The 18,313-nt window shown below is 43.0% G+C and overlaps 1 protein-coding gene across 8 annotated transcripts in view; it reads left to right on the forward strand.

Moving 5' to 3' along the window:
* Positions 1-18,313, forward strand: part of Asap1 (ArfGAP with SH3 domain, ankyrin repeat and PH domain 1) — a 330,237-nt gene that overhangs the window by 217,310 nt on the left and 94,614 nt on the right. For all 8 annotated transcript variants that reach the window (XM_047548811.1, XM_047548846.1, XM_047548821.1 and 5 more), the window contains exons 6-7: positions 15,870-15,944; positions 16,431-16,480. In XM_047548811.1, coding sequence (XP_047404767.1) covers positions 15,870-15,944; positions 16,431-16,480 — 125 coding nt within the window. The remainder of the gene's footprint in view (positions 1-15,869; positions 15,945-16,430; positions 16,481-18,313) is intronic.

The raw sequence follows: 18,313 nt of genomic DNA on the forward strand, positions 1-18,313 counted from the left end.
ACTTATACAAAGAATCTAATAATTTACATATACGTCTGTATTTTTATGTGTGTGTCTCTGTCTTCAGTGGACATGAGATAGGAATTGGGCGGTACAGAAAAAGATATACTTGAATCTCAAAAGGGAGGCGCCCATGAAGTTCTGAATGTAGGAAACCCATGCACCTTTGAAATGGAAAACAAGCAGCTCTGAGCAACCCAGCCCTCCTCCTTGGCCACTGTCCTTGCCACAGATAACAGCCCTACGCAGGGCGACAGGCCAGTGTGAGCACAGGGAAGACTGCTCTTAGGAAGGCCTGAGTCCTCCCTTGAATGTCTGCTTTCCTAAGTCCATCTGTCTGGCTGGCACAGGCTGAATTTCCTTTCCCTACATTGATATCACGAACTCCACTTGCCCTGAGTCGAGGTCCCCTCTCCAAGAACTCTTCCCGTGACAGATACAGTTAACTGTCTCATCTAGGTCTTGAGCTCTTGGCCAGAATCCTCAAGGTTAGATGCTTGTAAAATCCAGAGATCCATGTGACTTAGAAGCGTGACGGGTGGACGTGCCATGTTCGTACCTGCCAGTGATGCCTCTGCTTACCATCCAACACAGTCGCAACTCAGCAATAAGACACGTGAATACTTATGTGAAGTAGGGTAAATATCAGACTAGGAAGCATCCCCCTCAAGTCAGAGCTTCCAGCCAAATGAACTCAGGTCAGGGCAAGTTTTGCCACCAAGTGAATTTTTAAAAAATTCATATAGGTATATAAAATACATGTATTTTGCAAGCTTTTCTTAAAGCTTTCTTAAAGCTCTTTTTAAGAATTTTTTATATATGTATATAAGGTAGTAATGTCTGTCTCATTCTTCTGTCCTTCCCCTCCCCAGCACCCCACCCCTCCCTTTCCTCTACATTGTCCAAAGTTCCTTCATTCTTCCCTACCCACCCCCTACTAAGGATCAGCATCCGCTTATCAGAGAAAATATTCGGCCTTTGGTTTTTGGGATTGGCTTATTTCACTCAGCTTGATATTCTCTAGTTCCATTTACCTACAAATGCCATATTTTCATTCTTCTCTAAGACTGAGTAATATTCCACTGTGTATATGTACCACAATTTCTTTATTCATTCATCTGTTGAAGGGCATTTAGGTTGGTTTCATAGTTTAGCTATTGTGAGTTGAGCTGCTATAAACATTGATGTGACTGTGTCACTGTCATACGTAGATTTTAACTTCTTTGGGTATAAACTGAGGAGTGGGACAGCTGAGTCAAATGGTGGTTCCATTCCAAGTCTTCTGAGGAATCGCCACACTGCTTTCCATAATGGTTGCACCAACTTGCATTTCCACCAGCAATGTGTGAGTGTACCTTTTCCCCTACATCCTCACCAACACCTATTATTGCTTGTATTCTTGATAATTGACATTCTTTCGTTAGCTCTTGATAACCATATAAAAAAATGGAAAATATTTTAGCAGACTACATAGCATTTCTTATATAAGTAGACCATAATTAATGATTTGGATTTTACTTCCACCAATACAGGTACACTTGGCCTTAAATTCATTTTGATATACAGAAATCTTAGGTAACTCCAGACTGAATTTAAATAGTTTGATTTTTTTTTAACCTTCGTTTTCTGTGAAGACTTAATTTAGTAGTGTTTCAGATAGACATTCAGATAATGCATTTTAAACAGTATTGAATTCACAAGCTGTGAATTTTGCATACAGTGAATAAGACTTTTCACTAAGTGTTATTCAACCTGAGACAGACTCACAGAACAGCATTTTAGTATTAGGAGAGACCTGTTTTAGACTTGGAGGTCTGAAAGGAAAGCAGGAAAGGGAAGAAGGAGGGAGAAACGAGTCACTTCTGGATGGAGAGTTTCATTAGCCTCAAAAGGGCTGAATTTCCACAGGAATGGTACTGGTATGCTTTCTGATGTCCCTACCATTTGGTAATCCAAATGTCCTTTTCAGAAAGATAGGCTGTAGTCCCAGCTATTTGGAAGGAAAGGTGTGGGCAGCATAGCAAGGTTTGCAGTGACAGGGGAAGATAGTAGGCAATCATAGGAAGACTTCACCTCTTTCCCAGATGCTCTGGTTCATGGTTCCACCTGCCTCCAGGGGACCAGGAAGTGGACAGGAAAACGTGCAGTCTTTGGTGAGCATTACTGTCTGCTGCCTGTCCCTTGCAGCAACCTTCCAGGTAGCGGCCATGATTATCCTTGTTTGACGGCTGAGAAAACTGAGTCATGGAATGTTAGGTAGTTGGGACAACCAGCGTTCAAACCCGGGTGTCTGCTCCCAAGAACACTGGACTGCCTCTGAAAAGATGTGGACATCCTCTGTGAACATGGGTTTACTTAAAAGTCCTATTGCTTTAGCTGGGCACTGTGGTGCACACTTGTACACCCAGCTACTCAGGAGGCTGAGGCAGGCGGATCCTAGGTTCAGGGCTAACGTGGGCAGTGAAGCAAGACTCTGCTTCGGAGGGTGGAGATGCCTAGTGGTAAAGAGCTTGCCTAGCATAATCCCCAGTGACTGACAGGTGCAAACACACACACACACACACACACACACACACACACACACACACACAGATTTAAAGAACAACTGAAGCAATGGCACAGATGGTGCAAGTTCAAGGCCAGCACTTTTTGAGATGATTAGCTCTCTGTCTGCACGTTCTTCAGTCCAGGATCCTCCAGAACTCTTTCCAGGCCTCAGTCAGGAGGCACATTGTGAACAGCAAATGCAGATGTTTTCCTTGACGTAGAATTCCCCCACGCTCACTCCTGGGCCCCACACCCTTCCCACCTTCTACCTCACCTTCACTCCTGGGCCCCACACCCTTCCCTGATTTACCATTTTTTTCCTTATCTGAGTTCTGTCACTGTTCCTCTCTGCTTCAGATTAAATGTCTTGTCCTGAACTGGTTTTGGATCCCTCTGCAGAATGTTGCCTCTGAGTGTTCTCACTTGCACTGACCATGGCCCTCAGACAAGGCCACTGGTTCCAGAACTGGCTGTTGGGAAGTACTTTAGCCCAGCGGTGGCACCTTCTTCTGGGCTGCTGTCAGCATTGGAAACCCAGATAAACAAGGGCAGCATGGCTGAGTGTCAGACTCCACTAGTACTCACCAGGTGGGTGCTTGGAGCTATGTACAGCCTGTACAGCTGTGCCCTGTAGCTGTGTCCAGTGCCACTGGCTCCTCCTTGCCTAGAAACAAGAGTATCAAAGGATGAGACTGAAACACTAGTACTAAGCCCTGCCTTGTTCTTTGGTAAGAGTTTTACATTGAGAAGCTGTACGTTTCCCATGGAAATTTACCGTGCACATTGTTATGTTTAACGCTTGGACATCATACAGGAAAGAAACCTGTCCAATCCAGTGCTTCCTGATTTAAGCAAAATCTTTCCTGTTGTGTAAGAAACATTAACTTGCTATTGAACTACTTTGAGAAATGCTCATTTAAATATTTTGCTGGATCAGCAAATTCATTTCATTTGTTGTTTTTTAATTTTATTTCATTTTGCTCCTCTTCTAGAACTTATTTCTATTTATATTTCAGTATGTAATGTCTGATGGCTTTTCAGCTGGTGGGTCTTACACTTTGCTGCTGCTTTTTATTTAGATTATGACTTCTGACTTCTTTGGAACCTATAAGTTAAAACATGAGGAAGTGACCTCCTAATTCAGCTTTGAACTTGTATCTCAGTACATCATCCATTAAAAATGAATGGACCTTTTTACTGACTTATTACTCCAGCTGTGTTAAGTAGTTGAAAAGATTGAAAGTTCAGAGAGTTGGCAGAAGTAGCACGACTTTGAAGCCTGATTCAGCTGAGTTTAGATCTCTACTCCAGTGCTTCGCAAGCTGGGTAGCAGGCAGATGGGTTTGTTCACTCACTTGCCCCTTCATCCAGAGATCAGGGTATCTGTGTCTTCCCAGGAGAGGGTCCTTGATCCCAGCCATATTTAGGAAACTGTTTTCTTAAGCTAACAGGCTGTTTTCCTTAAATAGAAAATACTAAATAACATTAAGCAGTGGTTAATAAACTTCATGGAGAATAAGATGAGAGTGGAAATTAAGGTCATTATTTTTAAAAGAAGACTTTAAAGGGTGTCATTCATTCAGTTGGCTTTTACTAAGTGTCTGCTCCGTTCCAGGCTCTGCTGAGGTTCTGACTGTCACTTCGGATTAAGAGATTGTGTGTGGAGAATAGAGAGTCTGCACTAAAACACTTACTTTTACAGGGAAAGATGGACATGGGTATGGCACCAGAACTTTAAAACTTCCTGCTTTGAGTGACCACAAGTAGGGGGAACTTTCATTTGCTTTCCTGGCAGTGGTTGGTATCCCAGGCATAAATCCTGGCATAAAGAAGATTCCTTTTCTGTAAGTGGCCTTGAGATTTATCAGCCAACTGATGATGACTATCACAGTCGCCATTTAGATGGATTCTTAAAGATTTCAGTGAAAATCAAATGAGATGAGTCTCAAAACACAAAGACCAAGCAGCTAGGACAGGGCAGTTGAGTCTGTTCCCGGAGCAGCTGAGCAATGCTCACTGGGCACGTCACTGTGTCCTCCCAGGAGTGATAACCCCTTGTGGGCTTGTATGTTTATTAAAGATTCTCTAGTTATGTTAATGTGCTTTCTGAGTAAAAGTCAGTTGTTGCAAAACATATATAACGATGTGTGATAGAGATGTTCATAACTGAAGGAGAATGTGACTTGATATCACAGTATGTTTTTGTTCTAGTTTAAACATGGCAAATTTTAGATGACGTGCATGGAAATGAAATTAAAGGGTTGAAACTTGAGCATGAACTGATTATCATTTCAAGCACACTGCAGAAATCCTTAGGGTTGAGATGACTTTTCAAACCAAGGCCTTTGTACATAGGCGCTTTCCTTCTGCTTTCTCATTTATCTTGCTCTTACAAATCTTAGCTACTCCCCCTTTCCATATAATTATCCTCAAATAAAATCAGGTGCTGCACATAGTGCAAAGGAAAATAGTGCTTTCCTTTTCACTGAGTGTAGGAGATGATGTTAAATCTAACCCACCATTTACTTAAATTGAATTAGACAAAATATGATTGCATGATTTTAAGTTAAGGAATTCTTGTGTTCCCCTGTACTCCTACACCTACCCATTTTTCTCTGTAGCTCTTTAGTAAAGCTGTACTTTCTTCTCAAGTTCACCTGTCAGTCCCCAGGGCTATAGTACATGGTATGATTTCATTCTTACTTGGGGTTTCCCAGGTCCTCCTGAGCATTCACTCACCTCTGCACTTTCTTCTTGGTAATTATGTCTCAGACTTTGGACAAGTGGTTTCCTTTCTCTGGTGTCAGTTCCTTCCTCCTCTGGAGGAATTTTGGACTTTCTTCTGCTTTGGTCAAGCCTAAGTCTGAGGCAGTGGCTCTCAGACTTTACCTTGATCCATTTCACCTTGAGAGTTTATTAAAACTTAGGTCATTGGGTTCCACCCTCAGAGTTTCTGATTAATTAGGTTTGGCATTGCATTCATTACTAGCAAGTTTCCAGGTGGTCCTGTAACACTGGTCCCAGGACCATACCTTGAGAACCACTAGGTAAGAGGCCATCCTGGACAAAGCCCGAATTCCCTCATAGTGAAACTGCAGCTTTTTCTCTTCAGACTCATTACCTTGTTATTTTTTCTGAGCATGCAGTGTGATTTGCATCTTGTGTTAAATGATCAAAGAAAAAGTTTCTAGTCAACTATTTCACCCACTTGTGTTTCATCATATTTCTTCCTAATAAGAGACACAAAAATAACACCATTTCTTTCCTATAAACTTGGGAAATACAAAGGGAAAAAACACCTTTCACTGTTAGGGGTTGATTATATTTATATAAACATACATAAATATATACATCTTTCTAACCTGTTTTATTTACACATTTATATCCTGTGTATTTTTGAAATCATACAATATTTTTACAACCCTGGGTCAGTCCATACTACAGAGCTGGTTTATAGCCTGGTTTCCTACCTGTTTATGTATTTTGAAAATGTTTTCCTGTGCTGTAAGATACTATATCGAAGAACCTTTGCTTAGTAAGAAACACATGGCCTCCTGCAGCAGAGCTGCCCTGGTCAAGGCCAGGAGAGAGCTGGGTTCCTCTTCCCTCTTATCACATGAAGTCTGCAAAAAGGGACCTGCAGAATCCAGAGGCACTGCCCCGTACCCATCTTTTATTTGTACCATAATTTACTCAGTGGATTTTGAACACTTTCATTTTTTACTGACTAAAATGGAATAGTTGAGGGCCTCGTTTGAAATCTGTACACATCCATGATTCTGTATTGTTCAGATACTGGTCTTCAGTACTATTTGAATTCAGTTCAGTACTTTCAGTTCCCTCCTTCACTAGCACTTGAGAGTCAGGAAGTGACACAAGCTGCCTGTAGCCCAAGGCCCCAGCAGTGGTCAGTCCCTTGTGCTGGTCAAATCAAGAAGCTCACATTCTTGAGATAGTTGGGACTTTTTCAGAAAAGTATGTTTGTACTGTGCCCGAGGTTTTGTAATGGACATTGTAGACCATACCAAAAAGTTCAAAATTTTACTGGGAGTTACGAGTTGGCCCTTCTAAGTCTCCAGCTTTACTGTCAAACCCTGCTGGTTTTTGTGTATTTGTTGGGTGAGGACCAGTGCTGCCTGCCCTTGGGCAGTGCGAGCGTCCCCCTGGAGTCATTTTACCTGTTGGGTCTGGATTTTTGTCTGCTGTGTCTCCAGAGCTCATTTTAGACTGCTCATTTTAGGAGTATTATAACTGAAAGGGAGAGATGCCCACACACACTTTTGAAGTGACCTGTCTCATCGTTCACAGCCAGGTGCAGGCAGCTTCTGGTCTGGCACAGACCTCTGACACCCTCCATCCCACATTGTAAGACAAAACCTGACAGCTCTTGGATGGGAGGGTACCCTTGGTCTGTCGCCCCCAGCCATACCCTGGGAGGACTTAGAACCCTCCGGTTCCCTCTGAGTCCTGACTCCTTCCCCGTCTGGTGCTGAGCACCCCAGGAAGACCATAACTGATTCAGATTCCGTAACCCTTCAGGTCTTGGCATAGCTCTACTGGTTTGGAGAATTCATCTGTGTATCCATTTCCTCAAACAACAAACCTTTTCTTTAGTATACATAATATGTCTCCCCTGTGCCAGGAGCTTGATGTGGCTGGTGTAGAGGTGGGAAATCCTGCCTAGCCACTGCCTTCCAGGAGCTTTCCTCTTAGGGAACAAACAGGTGTTCCAGACAGACTGGTAAAGTCTGTGCAAAGGAGGAGAGAGGTCATTAGGTCAAGAAGCTGACAGAGGGTTGCATCATAGTGGAAATATGTAGAGGGGATGGGGACAGGCTGGCAGTGCCAGACCTAAACCGGAAGCTTGAATCCAACTCACTGGGACATAACGATGGGTTTGAAACAGGAGAGTGATGTGATCTGATAATCACTTTAAAAGATTATACCAGGACAATAAATGAAATTTACCCCATAAATAGAATAAGGACGAGAATCAAATGATCATCTCAGTAGATGCAGAAAAGCTTTTGATAAAAATCCAGCACTCTGTTTTAAATCTTGAAGAAACTAGGGATAGAAGGAAGTTACCTCAACGTGATGAAGGGTGTAATGACAAACCCAAGGTAAACATCACACTGAATGGAGAAAAATAAAGCATTTCCTCTAAAATCAGGAACAAGGCAAAGATGTCCACTCTCACCTCTCCTGTTCACTATAGTTCTTGAAACTCTAGCCAGAGCAATTAGGCAAAAGAAGGAAATTAAAGGGGTACAAATAGGAAAAGAAGAATTCAGATTATCTGTTTGCTGGATGACATGATCTTCTATCTTGAAGACCCAAACAACTCCACCAGAAGACTTCTGGAGCTGATAAACAAATTCAGCGAAGTACCAGGTTACAAGATCAACATAAAAAAGTCAGTAGCTCTCTTACACTCCAATGATGAACCTGCTGAGAAAAATCAAGAAAACTATTCCAATCATAATAACCTTTAAAAAAAAAATGGGAAATAAATCTAACCAAGGAGGTAAAATACCTCTAAAATGGAAACTATGAAACAATAAAAATATTGAAGTAGACCTTAGAAAATGGAAGTACCTCTCATAATCTTGAATAGGCAGAATATTGTCAAAACACCTGTACTACCAACTATACAGATTCAACGCAATCCTCATCAAAATACCAACAATGTTCTTCACAGTCCTAGGAAAAAAACAGTCCTAGAATTCATTTGGAAGAACAAAAGACCCAGAATAGCCAAACCAATTCTAAGCAAAAATACAGTGCTAGAGGCATCACAATACCTGATTTTAAGTTATACTACAGAGCATAGGAACAAAACCAGCATGGTATTGGCATCAGAGCAGTCTTGAAGCCTCCACCCAGCAGAGTCTGAGGCAGGAAGATCAAAAGTTCAAAGCCACCTCAGCAAGTTAACAAGATCCTGACTCAAAAAAGGGTGGGGGGCTGAGGATGTGGCTCAGGGGTTGAGCACTCCTTGTTTCAGTCCCTGGTACAAGAAAAAAACTAGATGTGAAGATCAATGGAATGATGTAGAAGACACAGAGTCAAACTCCCATACTGAGTCATCTGATACTTCTCAAAGGTGCCCAAAAAACACATGTTGGAGAAAAGATACCCTTTCTAACAATGGTACTGGGAAAACTGGATATCCATATGCAGGAAAATGAAACTAGATCTATCTTTCACCCTGCACAAACATCAAAGTAGATCAAGGACCTAGGAATTAGACCAGAAAGTTTCTAACTGCTGCAAAAAAAACATAGGATCAACACTCCAACCTGTTGGTGCAGGCACCAGCTTCCTTAACAAGACACCTAAATAACTCAAGAAGTAAAACCCAAGAATCAATAAGGGGGATAGCCTCAAATTAAAAAGCTGCACAGCAAAAGAACCAAGTATGAGCCTGCAGAATGGGAGATCTTTGCCAACTGTCCCTCCAACAGGATTAATATTCACAGTATATAAAGAACTCAAAAACCTTAACACCAGAAGCAACCCAATCTACAAATGGGCAAAAGAACTAAACAGTCACTTCTCAAAAGACAAAATACATATGGCCAACACATCTATGAAAAAATGTCCAACATTCCTAGCAATCAAGGAAATGCAAATCAAAACTGTATTGGAGAGATTTCATCTCAGTTCATTCAAATGGCAGTCGTGGGTACTATAAATAATAAATGCTGGTGAGGATATGGGGAAAAAAGTACCCTCATACATTGTTTGTGGGACTGCAAATTAGCACAGCCACTCTGGAAAGCAGTATGGAGATTCCTCAAAAGACCAGGAATGGACCCACCATATACCCCAGCTATACCTCTCCTTGGTATTATTCAAAAGAACTAAAATCAGGATACTGTAGTGATACAACCACATCAATGTTCATAGCAGCACAATTCCCAGTGACCAAGTTATGGAACCAGCCCAGATACCCATCAACAGATAAATGGATAAAGAAAATGTGGTGTGTATTCCCAATGGAATTTTACTCCATTATAAAAAGGAATGAAATTATGGCCTTTGCTGATAAATGGACAAAACTGGAGAACATCATTCTAAGTAAAATAAGCCAGACTCAGAAAGCCAAGGGTCACATGTTCTCTCTAATGCAGAAGCTAGAGCCAAATGAGGAGGAAAAGGCTGGTGAGGACACCATGAAAATGGGAAATGAGAGGAGCGGGGAAGGGAGCGGAGAGGATGAGGCTGACCAAATGTGCTGCGTGCATGTGTACATGTACCACCGTGAATTCCACCTTTATGTATGCCTGTAAATACCAATTTATAAAACCAGGGGAGAAGGGGAGGGAGGGAGGGAGGGAGGACTATGGACTGAAATGGAGCAAATTATATTCTATGCTATGGACTGAAATGGAGCAAATTATATTCTATGCGTGTGTGACTGTGTGAAAATGAACCCCACTGTCATAAATAGCTATAATGCACTAATAATACATTTTTTAAAAGATTATAGCAGGAAAAGGGACTGACTTGGAGAACAGATCTTTATTTATAACTTGACCACCTGTTAGGCTCACTGATCTTGGGCAAGTTCTTAATCTATCTGAACCTGTTTCCTCATTAATATAGTGAGACTACTACCCATTTAATAGTTGTTGAGAGTAGTAATGGATAACATGTTAAACACGGTACCTCCTATCATTTTAATAAACGGTGCAATCCAGGCTGCTTTGCCTAAATGAAACATGGCATGATGGGATCTTATATTCTTGCAGAACGAGGCCAGGAAACTAGAACTAGGAGACAGAAATGGAGAGAATGCAGTGTGATAAATATGAAGGGTGTTTTATAGCCTTGAAAGTACCTGAAATACTGTCATTATAGTTTGTCTGCCACTACTCCTTAGTCTTTAGGTATAAAGAAACCTACAAACATTAGCCTAGTTACATTTTATTGAGTCTGTCTTGTGTCTGACATTTTGCATTCATTTGCCTCTACTGTCTCACATAATCCCTTTGGTAGCATATGGAGTGGGTTTTATCATTTTTGCTTCACAAGTGAGGAAATCACTTCTTAAAAGGTTGAGTAACTTGCCCAGGCACACACCTAGCTAAGTGTGAACTGTCATTCTGGCAGCTGAGAAGTGTACTCTTCAAAGCCCTGAGCAGTGGATCGGGTAGCAGAAACCCACTATTGGTTGTGGAAGTGCCCTCAACATGTTAGCAAGTATTTCTTATTTTCCCTCAATGCCTATGCAAGCAAATAAAATCAGTCTTAGCTTAATAGGTCAGTAATGCATGATAATAATTGTCCATTCCATGAATATGGTATGTGTTTTCAGAATATTGTGATATCTTTAAGAAGGTAATGTTATAAACAGTTCATCGACTTCAGAAGTACACCTGGTTTGTTAATTGATCCTTCCAATTAATTAGATGTGTGTGTTTGAGCAAGTTAGTTAGAAATACCTTGTAGGGTTACCAGGAGCCAATGAGGAGATGGTGCTAATTAAAGCATCCAGCTCTGGGATCTCATGTAAAGAACTCATGTTAACTTTATTATTACTGGAAATAAATGGTTTGGAATTTGAATAAATGGATATAGAAAAATCAGTAGAATTTTAGCAGCATCAGTGGGAGCAAAGCTTCATTGGTGTCTTCTGCCTTGGTCCACAACCACTGGTATGGCCCAGCTGAAAGTGCTCAGACACCAGCACGGTCCAACAGTATGCCAGAGTCACCCACAGCAGGAGTGTTGAGTTGTCGGGCCCCCGGGGTTTCTGTGCTCTGTATCACAATACCCTGGGAAGCAGCTGCCTACAAGGCACAGTTTTTGAAAGCTTCAGGATAGTATATAACTGTCTCGGCCATGAAGGAGTTAACACACAGACTACCTAATTTATACCAGGGAATTGCAGGCTTAGGCACTGAGAAATGGCTCATTATTTTAATTGGATTTTCCAATGTGTTAAGCAAGTCAGCAGATTTGCATTAGCTTTACTTGCAGAGAAATTGTTTCTGTGTGTGGACTGGAAGAGAGAGAGCCAGTGGGCAGCAGAGAGAGACTGTCAATTAGCACAGGATGACAAAGCAACCAGATTGCATCCTCGTTAATTAATAAAGTCTTAGGTGCATGTAGGTGTGGAGGAAGGCCCGTCTGGGGAGCGGTGCTGCTCGCGCCTGCTCCAGAGAAGGAAAGAAACGGAGGCATTGCCAGCTCCTGGCTTTCCTGCAGCAGCAGGGCCACTCAGGCACCAGCCAGCAGGCCCAGGAGGGACGCAGAGCCTGGCCGTGGCCTGCCACTGCCCTAGGACTCCTGCAGAGGATCTGGTCGGTCAGCAAACGGAAGGACAGGGCCCTCCTACCTCCTGAGGAGAAAGGCAGTCCATCAGTAAGCCAACAAGATCGCTTCTTTCTGTGGTAAAGCTGTATAAAGGGGTAAAGATAAAAAATCAAAGCAAAATATATTTAAGTTTGTGTACATAGAGGAAAATGTGATGAAGTCTTCTTCAGTGGCTGGGATTGTGGGGGCTGTCTGTATAATGTCTGTCAGCATTGAGCAGTTCTGAGGGGGACAAATGGTTATTTTTATTACCACCAATACTAATTACAATTATTTGCTTAAACAGGTTCCTTTTGCATAATGAAGGATAGACCTCAGCCTCCCTCTGTCCGATTTATTCCAGATTTCTAGTTTAGCTGGACGTACTGGCAGAGGAAAGAAATTTAAATAGTAGTTTTGGGGAAAGCAAACATATTTACCATACCTGAACATCATTCCTGAAATGGTTTTTAAAATGTTGTTTGATTAATAAACTGGAAAAAAGTGGTGCTGTTTAAGACATCCTCTTCAGCTTCTCGCAGACTTGAATCGTGCAGGGGACTTGCTTCTTCAGCTTTATCGTTACAGGAAAGGAGTTGGTTTGGAAGTTGGGTGAAGGGGAATAGAAGAATCAGCAGAACTTTATTAAAGTTAATTGGGAATACTTCCATAGGGGATCTGAAAGACTTTTGAAGAAAGTCTGTTGAGATCGGTCTGCTTCCTCTTGGACTTTGTGTCTTTATAGTGGCACTGAGGTGGTTACTAGTCACTTGTCATGTAGACAACCTTCTCTGTCAGTTTTTAAAAATAAACTTAACTTTTTCTTTATGTAAGGTAGAAAGAGTAGGTTTTAAAATATTTTCCTTGTCCTTTTAATAAACTGGTAAATCACTGGGAAAATTCTGAATTTCTAATACATAATGTTTTGGTTTCTTGATTTCTTATCAGTCCCCAAGAACATATATGTAGATACCAACAAAATAGTTCTTAATTCTTGGGCTTTTCCATCAGTACAGCTACCTCCACACCCCTCATGCCTGACCACAGTGGTGACATAGAAGGTTGCTGTGTGTACTCAGCACAGGACTTTGGAGGGACTTTTCCTTTGGAACAACCCTCACATTCAGCATTAATTCCTTTGTTGTTTTGTAATAACACTTTCATTTTAAGGTAGCAATAACAATGTTGTTTTTTCTTCATTTCATAAGGGATTTGAGGCATGGATGAAAACCATAATTTAGGACAAGTTTTAAAACATTTGTAGTTACATTCTTTTCACATTTTAAATTTTTTACCTTTTTTTTTTAAGTTAACAATATATTACATTTCTAACAGTTTTTTTTTTTTTATGCAAATGTCCCTTCTTCCACCCCGTACCTTTGCCCAGTTCTGATTCCTGAAGGGACTAATATCAGCAGATAACTGATTTCATTTTACTAAAATTCTTTTCTGTTCTCCTTTACTCAACTTCCAAACCAGCTCCTTTCCTATAATGATAAAAGTTGAAGTAACGGGTTCTATACATGCTTCAAAATTAGCTCAAGAACAGACATTTCCCCCTCTTACACGAATCCTTATGCACCTTAAGTACCGCTTTTATACCCTGCTTTTACTAACAGTGGAGAGGTTTCCAGAGAGCTTTCTCCTTTTTATGGCTGTCTAGAAGTTCCATAACAGCCAGCTCCCTGTTGTTGGGCCCTTCACTTTCCATCAGGATAAATACCCAACAAAGAAGAGCCTGGTGCCCAGGTGACAGGTGTTCCCTGCCTCCTTCAAATCCTCCTCAGCCACCCCTCCGTGCTAGGCAGTGTCCTGAGATCTGGGAACAGTTATGTGGATGCACAGACCCTGCTGTCGAGGGTTTCTCCTGAAAACTGAGGCGACAGCAAACAGACGAAGCCTCCATACACACGATTAGGGATGGTGAGTGCTTTGAGGAAAAATCCCAGGCGGTTCTTCGTGAACAGGAAAAAGGCAGATTCTGACTTGAGTAGTGGAGGGCAGGGTGGGCCCCAGCCTCGCTTACCCACCATCCCCACGGACTCCTAAAGTCCATGGGACGGGGTGCTGGGGGCTTGTACCCCAGGAATGGAATTGAGAACTCAGAACAAAATACTTCGCAGCTGCCCATCTCGGGCAGAAGGCAAGGCCTGTTAGTCTGCATTTCTGCCCCCTCACACCCAAGGCAATGTTTTTCAGCCTTTTTTTTTTTTTCTTTCTGACCCTTCCTCCTTCCCCCAAAAGCCTTCTTGGAAATGTTCTCCCTCATTGCTCCCCCCATGAAATTTTGATTGAAACAATCTATATCCATTTGTGTGCTGTGGCCATTTAGAGCGCCACAAACGATTACAAAATCTAAGTGGGTTTTTTTGCCCCATTTCCCAAAAACCAATGCCCTAGACCCCCACAGAACATGTGGACGGGCCTGTGGCCCTCCAGCCTGCCCCCAGCCTGTTTCCCTGTACAGGTGGAGGCAGAAGCACGAGGACAGAATCGCCCTGATAGGACTGTCTTGGCACTAAGAGAAAGAAGAGGCCGTGTCCACAGTTTGCGCGGGGAAAGCTTCCTCGTGTGTGAAGCTGGTTGGGGTTCAGGGAGCGTCAAGGGTTGCAGTGGCTTGTGAACTGCAGGAAGCCTGGGATGAGAACAGCAGGAAAGCACAAGGGACAAGTTCAGGGCAGAGGAAGGGCCTCCCGTTCCCAGCCCTTTGCTCCCGCATTGCCTTACTCACTCATTCCCCATGGCATGTGAGGCAGAAGCACGCGGCTGTACTTCCTGGGCACCGGGGCCGGACAGCCCTTCTCACCGACCTTGGCTCCGTCGGAGCTGACACCCCCGCGTAGTAGATGTGGTTCAGAGGGTCAGCACAGAGCCCCTCCTCCAGGCCACGCTCCCCACCCCCTGTCACATGTGTGTGGCCATGAGTGGCAGCCCTGGCTCTGCCCACTACCTGTCCCTGGAGCACAGACCCCTTAAAAGCAGGAACATCAATCTGCTGATCCTCATCCTGCGGATCACTCGGGCACAGCAAAGTGCCCACTTTCAGTCCCCAGGACACCAGGTTTCTAGTACAGTGTGTGGCACAGAGTCAGTGTTCAGTGAATGATGGACGGGCAGATGACAGACAGGTCGAGGACTGACTGTTGAACACATGTGAGTAGAAGGGTTTCTTAAGTGAGGAGATCCACAGGCCTTCCCATCAGTAATCTGGTTCTGCAGATCCCAGCAGCCTTGTTTCTAGGCCACTAAAACTGATGTCATCAAGGTTGAGGAGGCTCCTTAAAGAGACCAGGCCATAAGGTCTTCTCTGTCCTTGCCTTGCTTACTCTTTCCTGTGCTGCTACATCTCCTTTGTAGTCTCTGCCTGTACCATCTTTAAAGGAAGGAGCCCCAGGCCACTGCCTCAGAGCAGCGGAAAAAATCTGCTCCCCTGGGGTGACGCACTTTTACAGACAGATCTTGTCTATAATGGAATCTGGTACTGAGGCTGTAGCTGCTGAGTGACAGAGCAGTCAGGGTCTCTGCCCTCATCGCGCTTACAGTCCTGCACAGGAGGCAGGATTAACAGGGTGACTCCAGATACTGACACATGCCCTGAAAATACAGAAAGAAAATGGTGACAGCCGGCTGTGCAGTGCCCTTCTGTTCTTGCAAAGCAGCTGACGGCCACTTAAGCTCTCCAATGTTGGGAAGCAGTGGAAACGGAAGCGCCAGCGCGAGTGGAGGCGGCGGCCGTTCCCACTCGCTGTGCCGAGTCTCGGGGCTGCATCCACCCCAGGCCTCTGCTCGTGCTGTGGTTCTGCACAGGAGACTCCGCCTCGGTCCCCATCCCTCACTGAAAAGTGGCAGTGGTTGTGCCGCCCCCCCAGGGAGACGTCCTGTAGGTTCCGTGAAGCGACGCGCCTGCAGCCCTTCCAGAGCCTGTGTGTGAGAACCGCCCCACCAGCAAAAGCTGGCTGTATTGTTTCATGTGCTTCTTTTTAAACTATCTCCCATCTTTCCTTTGTTTTGATTTTCAGCTCCAGGGTCTGAGCCACAATGTGATCTTCACCTTGGATTCCTTGTTAAAAGGAGACCTAAAGGGAGTCAAAGGAGTAAGTGTCTAAATTTTTGATTTTCACTCTAACTTGGAAGGATTTTTTTTTCCTGTTAAGATCATAATAGCACTTGTACTTGAGAGGTACTCTGAACATTGTTAGCATTGAAATACTGTTCTTCAAACAGTGATCATTGGAAAAGATGTGCCTCTTGACAGAAGGGTGGCAATAGAGGGATGAGATTAGGCGCTCTTGGCAGGATCAGTAAGAGCCTCAGTGAGTGGGCCTGAGTTGGCTCCTCCGGCATGTCCACCACTGCCCAGCCTCTTGGAATCTCTGGGGCAGCACCACCAGGAGGGCCCAGCCTTCCTACCTCTGTCAGGCTTCCATGTGTAATAAGTGGTGTAATGTGCACTTAGGCCTCTTACGTAAAGTTTGAAATGGCCTGCAAAGGAGGTCATTTTTGCTAAGATGTTTCAAAATTGTTTGTTCTTTTTAAGCAAAAATAAATAGAACTTCAATTTCATTTTCTCTTTTTCTAAGGATCTCAAGAAGCCATTTGACAAAGCCTGGAAAGATTATGAGACCAAGTTGTAAGTAGTTTAGTTTGTTTTTTGGTTTTATTTGGGGGGATGGTGGTGGGGTTTGTTTTTTGTCATGAGTTTCATAAGAAAAAGTAACTGGGAAAAGGATAGAGCCCCTGATATCTTCTTAACAAAACACTTAGTATGCCTGTGGAAGGCCTAAGAGGTTGGGGGTGCTGACCTAGTTTAAAAGTAGTCATGAGGGCTGGGGTTGTGGCTCAGTGGTGGTGCACTTGCCACACATAGGCACTGGGTTCAATTCTCAGCACCACATATAAATAAATAAAGGTTTATCAACAACTAATAAAAATATTTTTTTAAAAAAGTAGTCATAACCAGGCCCAGTTGGTGCACCCCTATAATCCCAGCAACTAAAGAGGCTGAGACAGGATCGCAAGTTCAAGGTCAACCTCAAACAACTTACCAAGATCCTGCCTCAAAATAAAAAATTTAATAAAGGGCTGGGATATACTCAGTGGTAAAGTACCTAAGTTCAATCCCTAGGACCACCAAAATATAATGGTTCTATCTTCTGTACTCTTTGTCAGACAATTTTAGCATCAATTATTTTGCCATTTGTGGCTTCTGGTGTCAGCTATCAAGTTGTAGGCCTGTGACAGCTATTACAGCTATCGTAGCTATTCATTATAACTATTTCATTAAAACTGGTATTTAACTATAGATCATTTATAGTTAATGCATAGTGTAACATTTGGGAAATAATAAAAGTAATAGCGAATGTTCATGACATCCTTAGCCTGCCAGGACCTGTGCTAAGTGTGTTTCCAATGCATGACCTCTGACAGCAGCCCAATAGCATGTAGCTTATTCTCTCAGAAAACCAAAGCCTGGGGAGGCTGCAGGGCACCAGAAATAAACTTGTAGTCTCAGTGACTGAGGAGGCTGGGCAGAAGGATCACAAGCTTGAGGCCAGCCTCAGCAACTTAGTAGGACCCTAAGCAGCTAGTGAGACCCTGTCTAAAAATAAAAAATGGCTGGGGATGTAGTTCAGTGTTGGAGTACCCCTGGGTTCTCTCTCTAGTACCACCACCAAAAGAGAAAAGAAAAAGAAGCTGGTAGCTGTCAAGCTGGCATTCCCTCCAGGTTGGCCTGACCCAGAGCCTGAGCAGCAGAACATGAGTGAGACCCCGGGAGGGCTGTTGGTAAGGGCTTGGGGAGATGAGCACAGTGCGTGCCACCTGGCTGGTCTTCATACCTAGGTATTCCACCATGGCCCTTTGTTAACTGCACGGGATTTGTAATACCAGGCAGTAGGGTAGGGTGGGAGATGTGTGTATTTGAAAGGTTTTAATAAAATTCTTGACTGTAAAGTCGGGTAACTGTAAACGTAAGAGAATAAAGACATTTCTGGAGGGCAGCAATAGCAACTGAATAAAAAGAGAGGCAAAAGATGAGCAAGTTCAGAACTAAGCATGTTTCCCCAAGCTACTTTCGTAATTGCTTATGTAACAAATGTGTTGTTGGGTACTTGCCATTCTAGGGATACTTTTGTGCATAAACAGCTACAAATGCAGCTGAGAACCAAAAAGTTCCGAAAATGGCCAACTAATAATGTTAATGGATGCTGTGGGCCATTGTCTTTGTGTATGAAAAGTAGGTCATGAATACTCACAAAATATTCAAACAGTAAAATCAGTGGGTTCCAGTTATGTGACCTTAAGGAAGATATAATTTTTTTTAAACTTAAAAAAATTATTTTCTTTCTTTCTATTTATTTATTTTGCACTGAGGATTGAACATAGGCACTTACTACTGAGCTACATTCATCCCTTTTATTTTAAGAGAGGTTCTTGCTAAGTTGCTGAGACTGACCTTGAATTT

This window comes from Sciurus carolinensis, chromosome 1, assembly GCF_902686445.1.
Source record: "Sciurus carolinensis chromosome 1, mSciCar1.2, whole genome shotgun sequence".
Lineage (NCBI taxonomy): Eukaryota > Metazoa > Chordata > Mammalia > Rodentia > Sciuridae > Sciurus > Sciurus carolinensis.